This window comes from Tinamus guttatus, unplaced genomic scaffold (genome assembly GCF_059628265.1).
Source record: "Tinamus guttatus ecotype Peru unplaced genomic scaffold, ASM5962826v1 Tinamus_guttatus_pri_ptg000377l, whole genome shotgun sequence".
NCBI classification, from domain to species: domain Eukaryota; kingdom Metazoa; phylum Chordata; class Aves; order Tinamiformes; family Tinamidae; genus Tinamus; species Tinamus guttatus.
The window spans coordinates 1,442,574-1,464,526 of record NW_028288911.1 but is presented as its reverse complement, the minus strand read 5'-3'; the positions used below and the strand labels follow the sequence as shown (position 1 = coordinate 1,464,526).

The following is a 21,953-nucleotide window of genomic DNA, read 5'->3' as shown; positions in this document are numbered from 1 at the left end:
GAATTCAGAGCGTGGTTGAAAGGTAACTATAACACAGGGAAGGGAGGAGGGGTACTGAAGGTAAATCACACTGTGCTGGGCTGATGGTTGCTTTTGTTGATGAGGATTCTCAAACAAGATCGAGGCAATACGCTGTTATATGGGATGTCATTAGCCACCTTGGAGAAGGAGGGAATTAGACACCGTCTCAGGATCTGGCTGAGGAATCGCAGAGTCACAGAGTGGTTGAGGTTGGAAGGAACCTCCGGAGACGATCCGGTCCAACCCCCTGCTCAAGCAGCGGCACCTGGACCGCGTTTCCCAGGATTGCATCCAAACCTCAACCTCTGGCATCCGGACCTACCCCTTCGGCTTGATCATCATCTTTCTTAATTCCCTGCACAGCACTGGTTGCACAGCTCTGCAGGAACTAACTCAGCTCTTGTTTTTCAGACTCTGCCCTGTCATTGCAGTATTTGGACTGCACTTGCTCATGTCCCATAAAACGAAACTGTTGTGCATCTCAAGGAAATAATCCTATGCAGCCCACAGGGCCAGACTTCCCCTGCCCCCAGGGAGCTCATTCTGATCCCTAGGAAGGACTTTTTCCTGATGGCCCAAAAACAAGGCTAAGGAGAGAAAGAGGATAAGGCTAATTTACTTAAAGACAAATACATTGTTAGCTCACTTAACACTTAAATGTTTTATTCCCCACCCATGGAGATGAAGCAAGATTATATAGACATTCCCAAAAAGGAAATAAACGTAAGTGTACAACTTCCTTTCCCCCTTTTTTTTTTTGTACACAGGGGAGGCAAGACAGGAGCTGGGAGGAGCCCAGCTCTTGTGGGAGCATGTGCATACGCAGTGAGGAGATACCCTCTTGGGTTTAGAGCAGAAGTGTTAATAATAAAAGCATTTTATCAAAATGCTTATAAAAATGGAGTGGGTAGACTCAAAAAAAAAGGAGAGGAAAGAAAATAATTTGGAAAAGCTCAAGTTGCCCTGGACAGTTTGTACTTGTAGTTGTCCTTAAGGGTAATACTATGTAGAATTTTATATTAATTCTTTTGAAGTAGCTCCTTGTCCTTGCTTTGTGCTGTGTCCAAACAGACAGATAATTGTTCCCAGCTGGTACCAACACTGCTCCTCCATCTCCACCCCTGCTGAATTGCTGTGAAGGAGGTTGAAAACCAGCGGGCAGTTTCTGAACATCCATCTCTTAGTTGCCGCCTCTCCTTTGGGAAGACTGAAAGGTTCTCAGTAGAGGCCGTTTTGTTGTGAAGGAGAAAAAGATGTTTTCCCCATGAGGATCATTACATGGGCTCTGCTCAGCCCTGGGGTTTCTGTCACCATCTCACTGTTCCATTCTCTGTGCACAGTGTGCCCTGGCCCTCAGGAACAAAGGACACAGCTGCTCCCAGTGGCTCTCTGGGGCTGTGGTTGATGTGGTTGGAGGCAGCGCAGGGTTTCATTGCAGCCACGATTTGTTGCCACAAAGCAACTCTCTTCTGGAGCTCCCATGCAAAAGTGCTTCACTTCGCTGAACTTTTTCCTCAGTACAAGTGTAGGAGCTGTGTTTTGCATGACAAGATAGCCTGCTTATTCATGGAAAGATAGGAAATGTGATGGAAACTTGGTCCTTTTCAGTTTCAGGAGTGTGAGAGCATATACTGTGTAGGAAAGGGTTGCTGCTGCCTTCATCACTGGTCTATGGGATGATTCGGATCTCCTGTAGTGTTTTGGGAGACCTCTTCCATGTTACCAGCCGTGGAGTTCTTCAAGACCATTGCAACCAGCTTTCTGTCTTTTCCCTGGAGCCAGGATTAGGCTCCAAGTCTCTCCTCACGCAGACAAGCCTGAAGTCTCCAAGTCTGCAAATGTGGAGCACCTTGGAGCACCTGCAGCTAAACTTACGCATGAGGCTGACAGAAATCCTCTTCTTGTTGCTCTTCTGCTTTTTAACAGAACTTTTATTCGGTTTAGCTAGTAGGCATAGGAAAAACCCAGCAGCCACAGCTGAAGGGCTGCAGCTCTCTAGTCTCAAATTCTGTTTCTTTGGTGACAGACGTACTTTGACACAACACCTATGATGCTCCCATTTTCATGATTGGGAAAAATACCCTTTGCCCTCCTGAATGAGAAACAACCCTGCCCTTGGTCGGAGCGGGGGCCTCATCTCTGTGAGTAGAGCCCTCCTCTGAAGGGGCGAAGTGAGGAATTCCTCACTATGGGAGACGAGCAGAGCCACAGCCAGAAACACCTCTCGTGCTCCAAAGCAGCCCGCAAGGAGCACAACCGGTTCCTCTGCAGCATGAAGCCGTCAATAGCATCGCCCATGTGCGAGGATGTGAGGGGCTGCCTGGACTCTTCAGTCTGGATGAGGCATTTGTCTTCATGCCTCTTTTCATGCTTCCAAGACCAGCATAAAAAGAAATCAAAGTCCTGGGTACTTCTCCCCCGCCCCGCCCCCTCCTGGCTGAATAAACTGTGACCTTTGGGCCAAATTAACCTAGTGATGAATCTTCACACAAATTGGGATTGCAAAATAATTCCTCCATCCAGGCTCTGATTGTTTTCAAGATTTCACTCCATAAGAAAATCAAAGCTACAAGATTATTCTGGTGGCTACAATAAAGATTATGGCCTGGTTACATAAGCAGAACAATGAAACAGTTCAGGGCTCCTCCAGAAAGTCTCCAGGCTCAAATAAAGGTATTAAAATACACCTAAAACTTAGTTAGAATTATTTGCAACCCCAAGTTATTGTTACATCTCATCTGTGATCGCATCTTTTAGAGAAGTACTGTCAAGAAACAGCGAATCTGTTTTCTCTGATTACAACACAAGCTTTTTTCCCTACTTGATTTTTTTTGCTTTTCCCAGCTATACTAAAGATTGTTCTAGTACATGGTTATTTTCTCCTTGGAGATACTTTTATCTTATGAAGATGTTACTTCTCAGTCTTATTTTCAATGATCAAAACAGATACAAATCTTTAGTTAATTGCAGCTCTTTCCCGTACTCTTATTTTTCACTGACTCTTTTTTTTTGAGAAATACAGAAAGTTTGTATTATTCTACTATTAGCCATGCTATAAGGTCAGGCACACACATTAAATGTCACTTTCTTACAGCTTTTCACTATTGCCTTGCAGCTCTTTAACGCTGCTATCGCCATAGTATGGTTCAATAAAATATAAACATATTGGGAAAAAGCTTATGGTCCTAGTATGAACTATTGGTTTTCCAGGCATTTATGCTTGGAAACTATTAAATCCAGAACATGCCAAAGTATTCCAGGGCAGTTTGAGACCAGTTGTCTATATATACTTTTTTAAGAGAAAATGATTATAGAAAATGATTATTGCAACTTCCACGTTTGATTTCCTAAGCCCTCCAAAAGTTTTTAGTTGTGCCTTTAAAAAGACAAAGTCCAAACAATGTAAATGATTTAAACATAAAGAGACAAGAGAAAATACTCTGGATGTAGATTATTTGGGTTGTTTGCTTGTATTCAGTAAATTCAGTGTTTACATGCGTGTGAATGGATTTCTCAGTGTTTCCATTAGTTGCTCTGGTAATTCAGCATTTTGCAACTTGGCTGCGATTTCGGTTCACCAACAGAAGTGCTATTCTGACAGCCCCAGGCACCTTAGTTTTAATTCAAAGGAAGGAGAACTCGGAGGTGCTTCCGCAGCTTTTTGGTGCAATCAAGCTTTGCTCTTACACAACTGTTAAAAAGCCCAAATACCTTCCCTTGCTTTTACTGGTTTAAGACAGTTGTGTTTGAGAGAAAAGACAAAATGAGTCGCCAGGAATATTTGGTGCTTTTGTGTTTTGCTTGGACATTTTCCTCCACAAGCACAGGAAGGTAGAGCCGGTCCTGCCTCTGCCTTTGGCTGTTTTTCTGACAAAACTGCTCTCTTTGATTGTCATTAGAAGTGCTTTCCTTTATACAATAACCAGGAAATAAAATAAATCTCCAAGTAAAAGCTCTTGCCTGCTATTTCATTGCTAAACTCTGATCATATTCAAGACCTTGATCTGATTAAAACTTCATTCCCTAGCCTGGAAGGAGGGTGGCCTGGCAGAGGGACAGTAGGAGCAGCAAGGGAATGTGTGATCTGAGCAGAGTCTTTCAGAGCCGTGAGGCAGGGGTGTCTGTGTGTGTGTGTACATGTATGTATGTCTGTGTGTGTATGTTTAGAGGTATCCTCGTGGGCGATCCCTAAGGATGGCATGTAGGACGCTAAGCCCCCTGCCACAGGTCAACTCAACAGCAGTAAATATCCTTAAAAAAAAAACAAAAAGAAATAAAAACGCAGCAGCAACAACCCCCACGGCCCCCTGGCCGCGCAGTTCCAGCACGGCCCAGGCCGCTCCGGCCTCTCCTGCATTGCCATCTGCTGGGAGCGCCGGCCTTGGCACTGCGCACGGGAGCGACGGTGCTGGGCCCCCCGCACCCCGGGATGCTCCCTGCACCCCCAGGCCCTCGTCCATGGAGCCCCACGGCCTCCCAAGGGCAGCTCAGACGCGACGCCCTGCGCTCCTCGAGCCGAAGCAGCAGCAATCCTGCTTACCATTAACTGTGCAGAGGGAGGCCGAGAGCTCCACAAAGTATGTTTTTAAAGAAAAATGCAAGTGTTTTATCCTCCCTATAGTTTCGTGAGCTTAATCACTTACATTGTCTTTACTTCTTCTCGATCCGGGCAGTCGTGTTCTCGGCGGCCGCGCTGCTCACAGGGCCATTAGGAGCTGGAGGCTGTGGCGCTGACAGCACATTCCCTGTGATTTAAGGCAGAGAAGTCAAAGTTATCTCGCTCAGACCTTTATTAACCGGGCAGTTTCCTGTACTGTCCCTATAAATATAACATGTCCATTTTAAATTACTGAGTGCCAGTTTCATGTTTAGCTTAGGGGAAAAAGCTGCGTCCTAGAATTTGAGTTACGTGACCTCGGGGAGAGCTGCGTGTGGGGCGCATGGCGAGGCCCCGCCGAGGGAGGCTGCTGCAGCGTGGCCTGGGGCGTCCGCAGGGCACGGCCGCAGCGACGCAGCAGAGGTTCTGCTCTCGCTTTACCCACCCATCCGTAAGTGACCATTTGTTATGAAGAAAGTAACTAGGGAGCAAAATGTTTGGGATTTGATCTACTTCCTTTCTTGGAGAAGCTGACCCTGTCTATAAGAAGTCAAGAAATCTTTAACTGTCTTGTTTACCGAGGTGCCATCGTTGCTTTCCTGGTATTTGCTATCAATTCACCGTTGAGAGTTGTATGAGGAAATCGAGTAATGCTCCACGCAGGTTCCTCTTAACGCTAGTGGAAAACACACTGAAACACCTGTGAAGCTGCTGGTCTCGCAATGGTGGCTAGTGCACCTCTATCTTTTAAGAACCAACCTAACAACTTCTGCACATACCTGGACTCTATTTATGATGGTTGTTCTACAGGATATGCAGGTTCAGCTACCTAACGGTAATTTGGTGTGTCTCACCGGTGCCCAGGATAAAACAGCTCTACGGTAGCAGGTTGTGCCTGACACATGTATCTGAAATGGAGACATCTCTCTGTACGAGCCCTTTTTGTACATTTTATTCCATAAACTGCCCCAACTGCTGTCAGCAACTGGACGCTGGGCTAAATACACCTTTTTCTGTGCCTCACATTTAGTTTTATACTCACATTTTATATTTGCAGTATTGTTCTAACTTGGAAATGCATTTTGGAAGATCCTAGAAATCAATGTGTTTTGTTTAGCACTGCGCTCCTTAGCACTGGAATTTGGTTAAAATGCAGGATAATGACAACATCAGTTGGAGCGTTTAACAAGCACCTACTGTTCCAATGTGTTTCTTCCATAAAACTTCAAAAAGCATCACTTATGTCAAGGAGAAATTATGTTGGCTTAAAGAAATTTTGCCATCTATGGCCAAGATCTTGAATTCTTGATATTGACTAGAGAGCGCAAGAATTGAGGAGCTCATTTTTAGTTCAAACACCCTTTACATACAAATTATGACAATAGTAATTAAAGGATACTAGCATACAAGGGATGTAATTTAGAGACCCATTAGATGACATTTTCTGTTTTTTCCCTCACTTTTTGTGCCTTCAGGAGTTGAACACTGAGGAGCTCATGCTGTGATAACGGCAACACTATGAAACCTGAATAAATGTTGTTTCCCGTTGTGTTGCTTCTTACATATCTGGCCATAGAATTGCAAAACATGATGCTTTAAAAGCCTAGATATAATAAATAACTCCAGATCACAAGACTTGCTACTTTTTCAATATATTCCATCTTCCTTTTGATTATACCTATTTCCTTCTCTCTCAAACTGTGCTCTTTGTTCTCCCTTTTTCCTCACTACCTCATAATCTCCTCAAGCCAGGGACTTTCCACCAGCCTGTGAATGCTGACCTGTAAAAATAACGTCTCCTTAAAAGCAGGGTGTTCTTTCATTGTAACTGCTAAATAAATTCTCTAGGAAAGCTTGTTTTGATCCACGTGGCTTCCTTGGTCATTGCTCATAAAAGAAGACGTGAAAACAAGGAAAGGCCTGTGGGCTGACAGCATGCTTGCTTGGGCCACTCACCTTATGCTGAAGGCAAATATTGTATTTTGACATGTGACTGAATGAACAACCACGCTACTGCTATGGGTTGAAGCTATAGGTGTACAACAGTAAAGAGAAATAGTAAGAGGAAAAGGGAATTTCTTCAGCTCAGCAGTGTTGGGACAGCAGCACAGTGTTACATCTATGGGTTAGGTAGAGCTGAGAGCAGCCTTCACACCAGGAGTGGACTTTATCCTGGCTACGTTTGGCCACTGAAGAGTCAGACCCTCATCTAAGTCCTGTGGCCCTTCTGGAAGGATGAACCACCCTGATGAACTTCACCTTCCAGTGACCATTCAGGAAGCTGAGGTGACGAACTCAGTGCCGCATCTGACTTCCACACAAACGTTTTCTTAGATGGCTTGTGGAGATGCATTACGCAGCTAAAACGAGATGCTGTCCTCCCTAGTCTAGTCTAATGACAGTGTGTATAAAACCTCCGTAACCTGCACTAAGTTCCTGCCTTCACTGCTGCAGTGTATGAATCCTCCTGGCACTGCATTTCTTAGGAATTCCAGAGCAGAATCCACCTCTCTACATCCTTGTGAAAAGAAGGAAAAAGGGAGGAGTTCATTTTTTGGTGTCTGAAGCCACAGTTACGCATGTTCTCTCTCATTTAGAGACCGCTAACAGCAAAGAGGACCGCAGCTCTATTAAAGGGTGTGATTGGCTTTCCAAGGACGGGCTGGCTCAGATGGCAGGCAGAAAGCATCTGAAAAAATGTATTCTTGATCTCTAAGCTGCTTAAGAAACTGTTGCTAATATATTCAAAAGCAGTCATGTTTGTATACGTGTGAAAGTGACATTGCTAATGCTGCATGATTCAGTATCAGAGGGTGTTCAAGCAGAATTTGGCTGGATTTCCTCTTATTTTATTCCCTCTTGAGCTTGGGGTTCTAGTCTTCCTCAGCTCTCACCTCTTCTACATGTTAATGGACACCAAGCTCCTCCTGTTCTCAGGCACCTCATCTGAGCTGTGCCTTAAAAGCTGGTATCTTAAAAAAAAAAAAAAAAAAAAAAAGACAAATCCTTACAATGTAAGGAGATTTTCATGAACTTCTTTTTGGGGTGCGTTCATGTAAAAGTACTAACTTGTGATACAGGTGTTTGTTATCCAAACCAGAAAAGTGCCGGCTGGTTTTGTCTTTATTTGCCTTTCTCATTAGGTTCCAGTTTCTCATTAGGCTTCAGTTAGAGGCAGCCTAAGAAATGGCAACTTATCCTCACCAATACTGGTGAAACATGTTCATGCTGGTCTGCTATTTTCAGGGACCACTGCAGGATTATTTTTTTAAAACTAAACTAGACATAGTTATAAGCTAAGCGTAGACAGCACCTTCCCAATTTGCGATGAGTCTCTTGAGCTATTCCTGTTCCACCCGATTTACAAACTGTTATTTAATTACTGATCTAGACTGTACAGAGCAGATTCATTCATCTCCTCATATGACAGAATTATAAAACATTACAATAGGCTTAAGTGTTGTCACAGTCAATATTTCATATAATTAGTAGAGGTTGCCAAATACGTTTGGCCTTGCATTATTGATGGTTTAGTGAATAGACTGCTTTTCTGTTGAGAACATCTGTTTAAATATAGTTCTTGCCCCAGATGAGATAGTTCAGAGCTTTCAAATAACCGTCATCCTTTTGCTAACATCAAACTGGTGCTTAAGTATCTATTCAGCTTGCATAAGAGGTCAGTTTTTTCTTTGCAACCCAACTGGCACAAAGTCTGTGACAATTTAACATCAGTGTTTATCATGTTTCCGCATCTTTAGCCTTGAAACCAAAGTTATTTAAACTCCAGATTATTTGTCGGGAAGCCTTTTTTTTTGTGCCCCAGTTTCATTTAGCAGGAAAATAAGCCCTCCTTTTAATTTCATATCATTAAGCTGAACACAGCTATCTCAAAAGTTCACTGGGATTTATTTCTGCCTGACATGGTCTTTTATTTTGAAGTGGAAAACAAATGCAGACAAAGAACCATCTAACAAAATGGAAGGAATTGTCCCCTACCTGATTTTTTTCTGTAATTGAAAGATAATCCTTTTAAGAGTCCTAAGTTTGACCTTTTAAATTTGTCAAAAAAAACCAAAACCCCTGACCTAAATCACTGGTGTCAATGGACAAAACTGTCCATTGGGCCCTGTGTTTCTCTGTGCATTTGGCCAAAGATATAGAGCAAACTGGTCACGTCTGGAGATATCTCCCAGGGGAGCTCTCAGACTTAAGCAGCAGTCCCTGCCTCATAAGCCCATCCAGCTGCTCTTACCCTCCTCAGCTCTCTGAGCATCTCATAACCTCAGCTGGGGTTGTGCCTTGAGCAGTTAAGTGAATTCTTCAGTCTTCTGGCCCTCTCTTCGGTCTCTTGGTGCAGAGGGAGGAGGTATGGAAATACTGCAATAGCAGATATTTACCATGCTCTTTAAAAAGGGAGGAAAAAAGAAAGCAACTTGAGCAAACACATTTTTTTATGTAATTGTCTTTTTAAAAAGGAATAAAAATAAATAGCTTAGCTGTTGTTGGGCTTTGCCTAAGGGACTGCCATGAATGAGTAACACAACTGAGCATTCATTCATCAACTGTTTCTTTGCAAAACCATATGGCTCCTTGCAGGATTTCTTTAAATATTATGCATAGATATGAAATTGGTGCCTTTGTAGCTGTTAAGTCTCTTGCTTGAGGCTCATTTTGAAATACTGTTTCTAGATAGTAAAACAGTGTTAATATGGCAAGCAATAGCCTAATAGAAAGCAGTTTCAAACAAATTAAGAAATGAAATAGAAAAATAAGAAATCTTGAAGGAATAAACTCATCTAAACTTTAAAGATTGACTATGCCATTGTATGTGATTTTCACATGAACCATAGGACATTCATTTCACTAGATGGAAGGCAATGAGAAAAAGAAACATTATTTTGAATGTCTTCGGCTTCATGTATCAATTCAGAAACAACAGAATCTCTGCAAAATACTTACATTAATTTACTGCAGTCTGAAATACAGTTCATTGCTTATAAAAGGTGTTCAAGGACGTCTTTTTCTGTCAGAGAAACCAGTACATCCAGCTTCAACGAGAATTCATGTATGTTGCTTTCCGTACATGCCTTAACAGTGGCGTTGGGCAGGTGCCTGGCCGTATTTTCATACTGTGATGTTGACTAGTATTGGCTTTTTCAGGAGATATATGCAGTAATTATGGAATCTTCTCTCTATATTAAAAGCCTTTCATTTGGTGACTTGACTTAATTTAACCTCATAGTTTAAAGCAGAGGTTTTCGGTCCTCCTGATTTTAAAGCATCATGGGCACTTATGGATGAAAAGAAGAAAAAACATAATAATTATAATAAACATGCACAGGGTATCACAGAGCAGACTTTCAGGGTTCTTTTTCCTTTCATCTGTGAATCTCTTCCTCAGTTGTCCCTCATGACCCCTCACTGCTTGGTTCCTCACGGCTTTCACTTTATGTGTGCAGTGCGTCATCAAAGCACCTTAGATCACCCTGTGGGTTATCACCTGCAGGGCGGTTAGGTGGGTTAAACCCGCCTTTTTTCGCTGGTTGCTTTCCGCGGCCCTCGACGCCGCCAAGCGGGCGCCGGCTGACCGGCAAAATGGCGCCGCGGGCAGCGAGGGGTTAACCGTCCTCCCCGCTTTAAGGCCGCCCCGCCTCCCGCTGCCGTGACGTCACTGGCGTCAGCGCGCAGGAGCGGCCGAGGCGCGGGGGGAGGCGTGAGCGGTGGTAGGTGCCGCCGCGGGGGGAGGGCAGGGATGTACCACCCCGCGCGGGGCGGCGGGGGCGGCTGAGGCGGCCCGGCGCCGTGTGCGGGCTGCGGAGATGGACCAGCGCCTCGCCGAGCTGGTGGAGGAGCTCACCGCGTCCGGGGAGCCGCAGCTGGAGCCGCGCGGGATGAGGGAGCTGAAGAAAATTTGCAAGTACGCGGGCTGGGCCGGCCGGGCCGGGCCGGGCTGGGCCGCTGCTCCCTCGCGGGCCCCAGCGCTGCTCCTCTCGGGGCGAGGCCGCGGAGGCTGCCCCGGGGGCTCCCGAGTGTCGTGGGGTAGCGGTGCGTTGCTTTACTGCCAGCACGGAGGCTGTTTGTTTGAAAACCAGCAAAGAAGTTTGTGTGTGTGTGTGTGATAGCCCTCATTAAATAAAACCTGTTGTGTTTTGTTTTCCCCCAGGTCCTCCGATGAACACCTCGGCCATGCCTATCACCTGCTGATGACGCGGCTGAAGGAGGAGCACGCCGAGATCCGCTTCTCGGCTTTTCAGATCGTGCTCGAGTTGTTCGCCCGCTCACATCAGTTCCGGACGTTCCTTATTTCTGACTTCCAAGAGTTCCTGGAGCTCACGGTTGGGACAGACCATGAGCAGCCTCTTCCCCCGCCCAAGGAGGTGGCGCAGAAGCTGAGGCGAGCGGCCATTAAGGCCGTGCAAGACTGGCATGAGAAGTACGGCGAGGCCTACAAGAAGCTTGCTCTGGGATACCACTTTCTAAAGCAGAATAAGAAGGTATTCTGCATTTTACTTCCTTTCGCAGTTTTAGGTAATCATTTCTAGGAGACATTTAAAGTTAAATGAGTAAATCTCAAAGGAAAACTGTTGGAAACAATCTCTTTGAGTCGTGCCCTTCACCATGGTCTTTGAAAAGCAACCCCCAAACTTATACACTGTTCCTGGCATTTGTGGTGATAACCCTTACATGAAGCAAACCTGTCATCTTGGAGAACAAGCTTAAAGATCTTCAAAGAAGGCCTTAACTAGTCCTAATAGATGTTTTTAAAAAACAAAACAACAACAAAAAATGCTCTTTTTCTGACTCTCGAATGCTTTACTGAAAAATGTCTTGCCTTCATCAGCTTGCCAGCAAGAACTATGTCAGAGGGAAACTTACACAGTTCACAGTAGACACAAGCATCTCAAGGTAGTGCTTGTCAGAATATGAGCTAAACTTTCTAGTACTGTTGAAGCAGATGACTTATTTTGAGCCAGTACTTAATTCAGAATGCGGAACCGTTTTTTGTCTTTTTTTCTTTATTTACTTCATTGACTATCATATAGATGCAATTTTCGGTTTAGAGATTAAATTTGCCAAGCTTTAGTGTTCTCTTAAGTGCCAGCCAGCTAATTTGGGGTAAGGAGTAAGGGCTGCCTGAATCTCCAAAGTAAGCTGCAGCCCGACAGGCGTAGAACAGTGGGAATTATTTGTGCAAAGGGCTGAAATATAGTGGAGAGACCATAGATTGTAGAGTGGTGGTGGGGAAAATGAATTGTATTTAAAGTAATGGAATGCTAGGAGAAACCATAACACATAGGTTCATGTTAGGGGAATAGATCGCACATTGGGGGAGTTTTTTTGTTCATCTGCTAGTATGGTAGAGTTAAGTAAAACTCCCAGGTTGTACCAAGAGCTGAACGCAGTCTTTTTTCGGGGTGCAAAAGTGGTGCTCACCAAGTTTAGCTTGCGTGGTATAAGACAGACTTTCACCTACTGATGATCACCTCAAGTCCCAGAGTGTAGCCTTTTAAGAAAGGAGATGATACTTTACCTTGAGGATAGTTTCAGCTAGTAATTCTTTGGAAGTTTAAAATAGCCTTATTTCTGTACCACCCTGACAAAAGCACTTGATTTTGCAAGAAATAAGAAAATTTCAGTTATAGAATGTACTTGGTTAACTTGACCTATGGCTAGTACATGTATGTATATTTCACAGAAAAGAATTCCTAGGACTAAATAGAAAGTGAGACTTACCTGTCATGCAGTGTCTGGGCACCATTACTGTATTGTAATAAACTTTCTCATCCAACAATCCAAACATGCACCAAAGGTTTCTTTTTATTGGAATATAGACGTAGTACCAGAAAGATTGTAGACATCATTAGCAGCGTGTTTCTGAGGTGTGAGTTTACTCAGCAAAATCTGTCTTGAGGTTAATGAAAGTTACCTTTTGACATTGAAAATGAAATCAGCAGAATGTAGCAGGGTGTACAGAAATGTAGCGGAGTTTTTGCTTTCTGAAGGGCTTTGCTTATGCACTAACGCAATTCAATATTATTTTCCTGAAAATAGAAAAGTATTTACGTATTCAAACTCCTTTATGAATGAACTAAAAAAAAACCACTGCAAACATTCAAGAAAGAGCAACTTGACTCACTCAAATTTCTTGTTTGTATTTTAATCATAAGAAGGTAAATTGAGACTAAATTTACAACCTCTCTCTCAACACACAAATCTGAAGTTTAATTATAAAATTCAAAATTCAGTCTTGTAGTGAGTTTGGATGCCTTTTCTGCTACTTCGCTTGCTTACAAAGTTGTTCAGTGATACGTGTGTGCTCACAGTGATTACAAGTTTTCCTACATTTCCCACATTTCAATCTTAGATGTGGAATTCTAAGCATTTTTTTTCTGCCTTATGATTCCTTTATCAAAGCCATTGATTCTCAGCAGTTCCTTATTAGTAGAAGTAAAAATCCATTAAGAATCACTGTAGTTATTGATTCCAGGAGAAGAGATAAAAGGAAGGACTGCTGAGCTTCTAGCTGATCACTGATGTTAGAGGATTTTTCACCACAGATAAGGATCTTAGGAAATGGATTTTCTATATATTTCTTACAAAGAGTGTTGCACTTCTTTTTTTCTTTCTTTCTTTCTTCTTTTTTTTTTTTCCTCCTCCCTTTTCGATCTCTTTTTTAGGTGGATTTTCAAGATGTGAGTGCCAGAACCCTGGCTGAAAGGAGGAGGGAAGAGGAGAAGCAAAAACGATTGGATAACATTTACAAAGAAAAAACAAAAAGAGCTGAAAAAGAAATGGCAGGTGAATTATTTTGGTACTTCTTATTTTTGTTTGTTTGTTTGTTTTATAAAGTTACGTAAAACAAACTCACAGTACCTAGCTGAGTCACAGTGGACTGTAGAAGGATGGAATACTACATATGATATGCTTGACCCTTGCCAAGTAAGGAATATTGGGGAAAACAGGTGGCAGTCCCTGTGTGCTCAGTTAGTATGGAGGGGGGAAAAAAAAAGGGAGTTACAGACCAGACCTTCATTCAGCAGTACAAATGCATGACTGTGAGAATATCAAGATGCCTTTTGGAGTCAATGGCTTAAATTCTGTGTCTGTGATTAGGCACAGACTTTTCAATAACTTGCTGACTGATGAACTGAATTATCTAGTGTACAGAGTTATCGGGGTCCAGAAGTATGGGCGCTCCTCTGTGCCAAAATCCTCCATGTGATGTAGAGGTTCAGTGAAACGTATCATGATATTACTAAAAGGTGTGTCCATTGGAGGCTGAGTTTCTAAGCAGTGTGTATAAAGCAACTCTATTTCTCAATATGGAAGATCAGAGAAAGTGAATATATTATATTGCAGTTGCAAAGGGCTTTTAATGAAATTTCTTTGGTTTATGCAATTATGCACGTGTGTTTGCATTTATGATGCATGCTGTCAATGCTTTTGTGCCTATGGGTGGAATATTAAAGAAGTTTAACCTTAGTCATTTTTATTTGTAGTATCTCTCTTAGCTACAGTTTATACTCATAGGTACATCCAGAAACAACTGTAACGTGTATGGTTGTAGAATGAATGCCCACCAACATCACTAAGAATATCCTCATTGAACCTTGTTCTGTTTGAAAGTCTATGAACTGTTTAAATCATCTTTGATAAATCAATGAAATTTTAGGAAGAGTAGGAAAAGGACAAACACTATTTCTAAATTTCTTGCTCGGGAAATGCTAGATTTCTGGCTTAAGGTAGCATTGTCACTTTTATCAAGATAATTTCTGGATTGAAGTGGGTATGGACCAATATTAATGATCAATGAAAAAAAATGGATTATCTCTTTGTCAGCTAGATTTGTTTTTAAGTCTATATCTGCTCCAGAGACATTAGCATTTTACATTGTCTAACGATATCCTAAAATAATTGTCTCCTAATAGAAATGTCTCAGGAGATTGCTGACACACTGACAGAGATGGAAAACTGTTTCCGGCTTCTAATGCCAGATCCCTTTGACTTCACTGTGAATGACACAGAACTGGGACCCGACAAACAAATGACGGCTAGTGAGGACAAACCTGCAGCCCCCTTGTCTTCCCGGATAGCACCTCACCCATCTTATTTTGGACATGTGGATGACGAACAACCATGCTGCAGCAAGGACCTTCTTTCTGTTTCTCAGTGTTCTCAGACTGGTAGAAATGAAGATATGAGTGAGGACCAGGAGAAGCAGGACCAAAAAGAATTAGATGGAGGCACCCACTCAGAACTTGGATCTGATGTCCCCGTTCTCAGTGATGATGATTACCAAACTTTTGTTAGGAACCATGGACTTATTTCTCATAAATATACTCTAGACCTTGAAATCTCCACAGGTACCTGGAGCAGTTTTTCACAGATAGCTAGAGAGAGTCTTTGTCTGAATTACTTGCTGCTTCTTTCTATGATTGCAATGTCTGGGGCTTCTGGGCACCATCTTGATATATTTTTTTTTGAATTATCTTCTACTTCTGGTGCATCTAGTATTCATTCTTAGGGTTGCTCTGTGTTCTTTACAGTTGATCTTTATTGATCAACTTTTAAGATTAAACTTCAATAATAGTTGTATTACAGCACTTCATGGTACTAGCAATAAGATGAGTTTCCTATCTTAAAAAAATTAGTCTGTTTATAGTTTCCTTTTCCATGTGTTTGCAACTCAGGCTTTTTCCCCTCCACATAGGGGTACAATCTTAAAATTGCTAATTTCTTCCCTTTTTTTTTTTTTTTTTTTTTTCCTTCTTCTTGGCAAACTGCAAAAAGCAGTAAGTAGAGTTTTGTAAGGTTCATAGGTTCATGGTTACTTTTTATATGACTTTGCTAATGTGAGTTATCTGTAAATTATCAATTCCCAACCTACACTTACTTTTCTAAGCGGAGTGTCTTAGAAAGGTTGTCCTAATAAAATTTTATGTACAAACAGCCAGTAAGACAAGTAAGACACTTCTGTACTTGCAGGCAGCAGAATTTGAACTGCATCTGCAGAGATTAGGAATTACAAACTGGTGCAGCAAGGTGTAATGTAAATAACTCTTCACTTGCCTTTGGTTTATTTAGTGATGCCTGAGTGCTGATGGTTTAGCCATTCTTTCTGTCTTCAGGGGAATAAAAGTTTTCCACTTTTCTCCTGATTAATATTTAATACTGAATATGGTAACATTCTGATGTCTGTAACCTTCCTGAAGTGATCAAATATATGAGAAAGATTTATATATACTTTTTCCATGTAGTTTCTTTAGCTCTTGTAGAAGACACTATAAATCTGTAGGTGCTAACCTCTTTTTTTTTTTTCCCTGTTTTGAACAGATATAAAAGTACATGAGAATGAAGATAATACAGCCATAATAAACAACGTTATGGATGCACACAGACTCCTTAGAAATAAGTTTTTGCCTACTGTGCAATCCTGGATTCAGGTGAGATAGAGCTGATTTCTTCATTTCTTAAAAATGATGGAGGAGCAAGGGCTAGTAAAGCTCAAGTTCAGAGGGCAAAAAAGACAAAAAAACAAAACAAGAAAAAACTTGAACAAGATTAAACTTGAAGCAAAGTTGTGGAAACATTGGTAGAAATAGATAGGGTTGCTGATTTTTTTTTAGAGGTGGGTGAGAGGAGGGTACAGGTGCTGAATAACTTCATTGAAGACTCTCAGCATAGTAGTACAACCATAGTACCTAATTTTTTGGGGTGTTATGCTCTTGTGTGGTGTTTTTGTTGTTGTTTGTCGTGAGTTTTGTCAGATGTGCCTGTATCAGGAGATCATTTTGTCCTTTGTATTAGCTGGTATTACAGCTCAGGAACCTTGTGCATGGAATTTGGCACGCTAAATGGCTCTCTGAGGGAATTGTTTTTAGCAGCTGTTTGTTCTTTATTTGTCTTTAGTTGTTTTTGCTTGGCTTTTATATTCTAGCCGGGGAAAGATGTGGGTCCACTAATTTTTACTTTTGTAATAAAGGAATTTGAGAGTGTTGTTCCATTAAAAATGAAAGAAAAAAAGATATATTTTTTTGTCTGTGATGTCTGGGGAAATAGAATAAGAATGTCGATTTCTTGCTTTGCAGTTATTTACCAGAGTGGGAATAAATGATGATCGGCTAAGATGTGCCATTGATCTCAAAAATAAACTGGAGATTGCTATGAAGAAATACAAGGAAATGAACATTTCCATTAAGGAGAGGAAAAGAAAAGTGGTGAGTTTATTTTAAAACCTAGAGAGGATAGTTATTAATTTTTGGCTTGTACATAAAAAATGCACTTTCTCTTAATGCTTAACATTGCAAACTTCTCAACACAAGCTTAACCATGGTGTACTCTAATTCAGCTGGTTTTAGCTTCCTTCAGGGAAGGATAACTAAACACCCTGAGTAGTGTCTGAGGTCTAGTTATCCAGACAAAAACATATAAGCCAGCATCGTTGTTGTTTTATATAGGGAAGTGGTTACATTCAGATTTTATTTAGCCTTCACATGAAATGTTATGTTCTCAGCTGCTTAATACTGAGTAAATATTGGTATTATTCTTGTTCTTTTACAACATGCTGACTTCCACTAGTACCTCACGATTTGAGGAAATACTCTGCTTTAAAGCATTCGATCTCTGCAGTGAACAGGTGATGTGATTGTGCGAAATGGTCATTATACAAAGCTTTAAGTGTCAAAATATATGTCACCGATATTAGCTCCCTATGACAGTTTCTGTAAAATACATAAAACTAAACGTACTGAATTTTGAGTAGGCTGAGCCTGAAAGAACAACTGCTTTATTCACATCTACAAAAGGAGTTTATGACTCGTTTATATACCTAAGGTAGCAGAGCTGTATAACACTTATTTGTGTTTGTTGCGATTAAACAGAGTTGCTCTGTAGCTTGACATGAAAATAAATGTTTTGGGTCAAGGTCTGGAGTGAAGGCTGGCTTCTGACTACATTGCCAGAATTTGATCTGGTCATTGCCTCTTGGACTAAAGTCTAGTAGCATAGTTTAGCCGTGATTGAATGTTTGAGACTTGCTTTCATTGTGCAAATGAACCTTTATCAAGATTAATCTGGTTCATCATCTTGATATTACTGATGTACCAGTCAGAAATGCCAACTCTGAATGAAAAGTACTGAAAGACTGTCTTGTCAGAGGTCTTTTTTCTTCAATGAAATATGCGTGCTACCTTTATGCAACCAGCTATGAAGGAATCCAGACATCTGCTGTCATTCCTGCCATTTGCTTGACAGGACTTCATTTGCTGGTCCTCTGCATGGAATATGGGTTGCTATATTTCTTGCAAGATATAAATGACATTCAAGCCTTGCTTTTTCTATGGGTGTTAGTACATGGTTAACACCTAAAACTTCACTGTCAAGAAAAAAGAAAAATACGTAACAGTGCTCAGAGACATGCAAAATGACACAGTGTAGATCGAGATAGTAATTTATGCGTTCAAGCTATTTATATTTCTTCTTATTTTTTTCTTTTTGTATAAAATGCCACATTTGGTTTTAATGTTGAGTTACTTTAAACTTATAACCTGAAGACAACTTTGTGCTACAGGAAGAAACTATAAAATGTTTTTTAGTCACATATGCCAGGTGACTTCATTGAAACTTAAGAACAGAGTAAAATGAGAGACCGACAGAACAAAATAAGCAGCAGTGCCTCTAGACCTTGATTATTAAATCCGCATCCATCCAATATTTATTCACGTCAACATATGAAACATTGCACCCAGCTCATCTTTAATTCAGCATTGCTGCTTGCAGTGTGAATAGTTGCTTCTGTCTATATGTGTTTGTGTCATTGGATTTGGAGTCCTTGTCATGCCAAAGTCTTGCTACATGTAACAGTATCTTCTGTATTTTTAGAGCCAAGAGAATTGCTAATAATCTCTTCTCCAGAGCAATGTCTCATGGCCATCCTGCTCTTTCAGGGCTCAGTGTATTACAAATATTATTTGTTAGCACACTTGAGTGAGTGCTCTACCTGCGTGTGTGTGGAGATGAGCGTATGTAGAAAGAAAGGACAGCACTTAATTGGAGCGAGGGAATAAATAAAGTGTCTGAGTGCTCAAAATCCTGTGTAAATTGGCTGGTTTGTAGTCATCTGTGACAGCCCTGGATATTCTGACTTCTGATATCAATTTTGCTTGGCAACTAGTGATAGCAATCTGAAGTGCATATGTTGGTAACGGGAGAACGTAAAGGTGAATTGTTTGTGTACCTTAGAGCTCGTTTATTTGAGTGTCAGCATGATCCTGCAGCATAAGTATTCCGTACTTTGAGGATGGTTTTATTTTATTGGCAAAGATAAAACAGAAAAGTTGGAACTAGAAAATGTTGCCTGCTCAGTGTTTTCTGAATTTCTGGTTTTCCTTTGTGCTGTTGTGCTCGCTGTTTTGGCCCGTTTTCGTCTTTGTTCTGTGGTTTGTTTCCTTTCTGTCCTCACTCTTGCACTGGAGGTTTGATTTGGTGGGGAGGAGGAAAGGGAAAGTTTTACTTGCCACAGACTGAGATCAAGAAAGTTGAAAAGGGGAAGGTTTTAGAGAGATGTTATACAGTGGAACTAGAAGAGATTTGTTACTATTCACGGTAAGGATAATACTATATTGCTTAACTCGGGGAAGATTGGAATTGCCAGGTAGAAGAAGGAAGGTCCTGCAGTTCCTTCCCATTGCCATGGGCCCTTGGTACCATCGTGCAGCTGGACTGAGCTGAGGTGCACGTGTATCTGTCTGAGATGAAAGGCGTGTACATTCTTCATGCTGTGGCATCATGTGAATGTACCAGTAAAGTAGCTGGATATAAACTATGTTAGGAGAAGGTCAGCCTGGCTTCACAGAGGAATTCTGTAGATCAGAGTTCGTTCTGCTTTTGGTAACTGCCGTCGTGATGCTTGTCATGGTCTCTCATTCCACTTTCTAGATTACGTCTACCAAGGTGTATCCTTATGCAATTACAGCATGTTAGAAAATTAACACAAAATGTTTTCTCCATCATTCTTGGCTTTATCTTTGCATAAAGAAAAAAGTACGGCCTCACTGCTTTGTGAACTACAGGAATTTATGAAAACAAAACTGTATGTAGTGAAACACTTGAACTGTGTTTTATGGTTTGACATAGTTTATAGTGGTATCAGATCTAACCACCTCTTTTATCTCCATGATAGTGAAGAACTCAAACCATTAGAAAGATGTAATTAAAAGTAGGGTTGTCATTTTTATGTAACACACTGTGCTGGCTGTGACATCCTGCTCTTCTCTCTATCTGGAGCCATGCGAGGAGAGGAAAGTGTGACAAAGGTTATCCCTTGAGTGCCTAGAAACCTGTTGCTTGGGACACATTTTATAAGAGTAATATATCCCATCCATGTATGGGAATTAATATATCTCCCAAGCAGGTCAAAAGCTCCAACATGCTGCTTCTGCAGCTTTTATGAAAAATAAAACCAGTCCAGAACAGTCTTACTGTGTCATCCAAAGACAAGAAGGAGGTTTCATGTGCTTCAACAAGTTACTTTCACCAGAGCTAAGTGCTTGTTTGGGGAATGAGTCAGATATTTATATTCTTGATATACTTTTCCTATCAGAAACAAGCAAGAACCCGGAAATCCCTTTTTGACTGAATATAAATTTTAGCATAGTCTTGGGTCGGAGAGCCGGGGCTACAAAAGAGCTCGTATTTCCCAGAACCTGGCTGCTGGGACCAGCTGCTTTTTCCGTCCTGCTGCTCAGGATAATCCCAGTGCCCAGCAGAGGGAGTGCACACTGCGCGTCGCACACTGCACGCCGCACACTGCGCACCGCACACTGCGCGCCTCGCGCTTCGCTCTGCACCAGCTCCAGCCCACTGTCATCCACGTAAACCCCGTACAGCAGCACTCTGCTGGGCATACTTTAACTTAGTTCTTGACTCTACTTAGATGAATTACTGTGGCAGTATTGTTGTAGTTATTGGCCAAGTTCGGTGTTTGTAATAGAAATTGCTATTTTCAGAGACTTAACTCTTTTGTAAGAATAACTTGTTTAGATTTGAAATGCTTCTTAAACAAACAAAAAGACTCTCTTGTCTGGAAATGGTTTCTTTTGTTCATGTTTTTCCTGTTTCTTAAAATACTAGATTTTAAATCTTTTCTGATCTTTTTGTGTCTGCTTTGCAGTTGGTTAGATCCAAATGATATTGCATTTTGAAAAGCTAACAGGAAAAACAGGTACTTTCTTTTAGAAGTCCTGCACCTTGTTTCATATGCACTATTTCCATAAAGCAGTAAGATAATACTTAAAATTATCATGTTATTAATAGAAATGTAGCTCATTAGATTTATTTTGTATGCTGAGTGTTGTTTATTTTTTATGCAGTTGCCTCTGGGAAGCAGTAGACGGTGTAGTGCTCAAGCTAACTAAAACTTGACCAAATAGCAGGCAGTGGCAATATAATAGAAGAAATATCTAGTTCATTTGCCTGTCAAGAAAGTGATTATTTAACAGTCTTCTAACATGCTACAACTCAAGTTATAGTATCAGCCAGATATATATATCTTTCATTAACTTTCTTAATTATCTTGTGTTTCACCTTTCCTTATCTGCTGTCATATCTAAGTGTGCACTTGCATTGTGATTTATACACATGCTTAATTTTATACATGTGAACCATCTGGCTCAACTCAATAATGCCATTAATAATTAGGTGCAAAGCAGGTTCTCCTTGCCTAGTCCAGCACCTGATTCCCAGTCTGATCCCTAACACCTACTGCAATACAACTTGGTTATTATTTCTGAAAGTATAAATTCAGTTGTCACAAATTATATTTACAAATTAAATACTTGATGATCATAGTTTTGTCTTAAAATAGCTTAATACATAAAAAGATAAAAACGTTAATATACGATAAATTAAGAGCAATATACGATAAATTAAGAGCTCTGCCAATTACTTGTGACACTATTGCTTTTTTTCTTACATTTTTTTTCCTCCTTCCTCATATCTTCAAATACAACTCAGTATTTTATAATTGCTAAGGATTTATTTCTACCTAATTATTTTTTAATTTAGCTCTTTTTAAAGTCTGTCTTTTAGTACTTGCTCAAAAAAAAAAAAGGCAGCGCTTGAGTTTTCAATCAAAGTGAAGACTGTAATTTTCGTTTGTTTTTCCTGCATTCTTCTGTACCAGGGAGAATCTCATTTGGGTGCTACTTTCTGTTTTGTGTAACAGATTTTATTACACTCGTTTCCTCCTTTCTTTCTTTTATTTTCTCTTCAGAGAAGTTGCTTCTGGGGGGGAAAACATTGTCCCTAATGATCCCTCTCCATGCCTGAACTCACT

The 21,953-nt window shown here is 41.0% G+C and overlaps 1 protein-coding gene across 2 annotated transcripts in view; it reads left to right on the top strand.

Moving 5' to 3' along the window:
• Positions 1-10,434: 10,434 nt before the first annotated feature.
• The window catches only part of UVSSA (UV stimulated scaffold protein A), a 43,376-nt gene continuing 31,857 nt past the window's right edge, over positions 10,435-21,953 (top strand). Inside the window, exons 1-6 of one of the 2 annotated variants that reach the window (XM_010221063.2) lie at positions 10,435-10,535; positions 10,782-11,112; positions 13,297-13,417; positions 14,548-14,982; positions 15,953-16,062; positions 16,708-16,836. In XM_010221063.2, the coding sequence (XP_010219365.2) occupies positions 10,438-10,535; positions 10,782-11,112; positions 13,297-13,417; positions 14,548-14,982; positions 15,953-16,062; positions 16,708-16,836 (1,224 nt within the window). In that variant the 5' untranslated portion in view covers positions 10,435-10,437. Of the gene's footprint in view, positions 10,536-10,781; positions 11,113-13,296; positions 13,418-14,547; positions 14,983-15,952; positions 16,063-16,707; positions 16,841-21,953 lie in introns of both variants that reach the window. The other variant, XM_088530523.1, reaches the window with a different exon arrangement.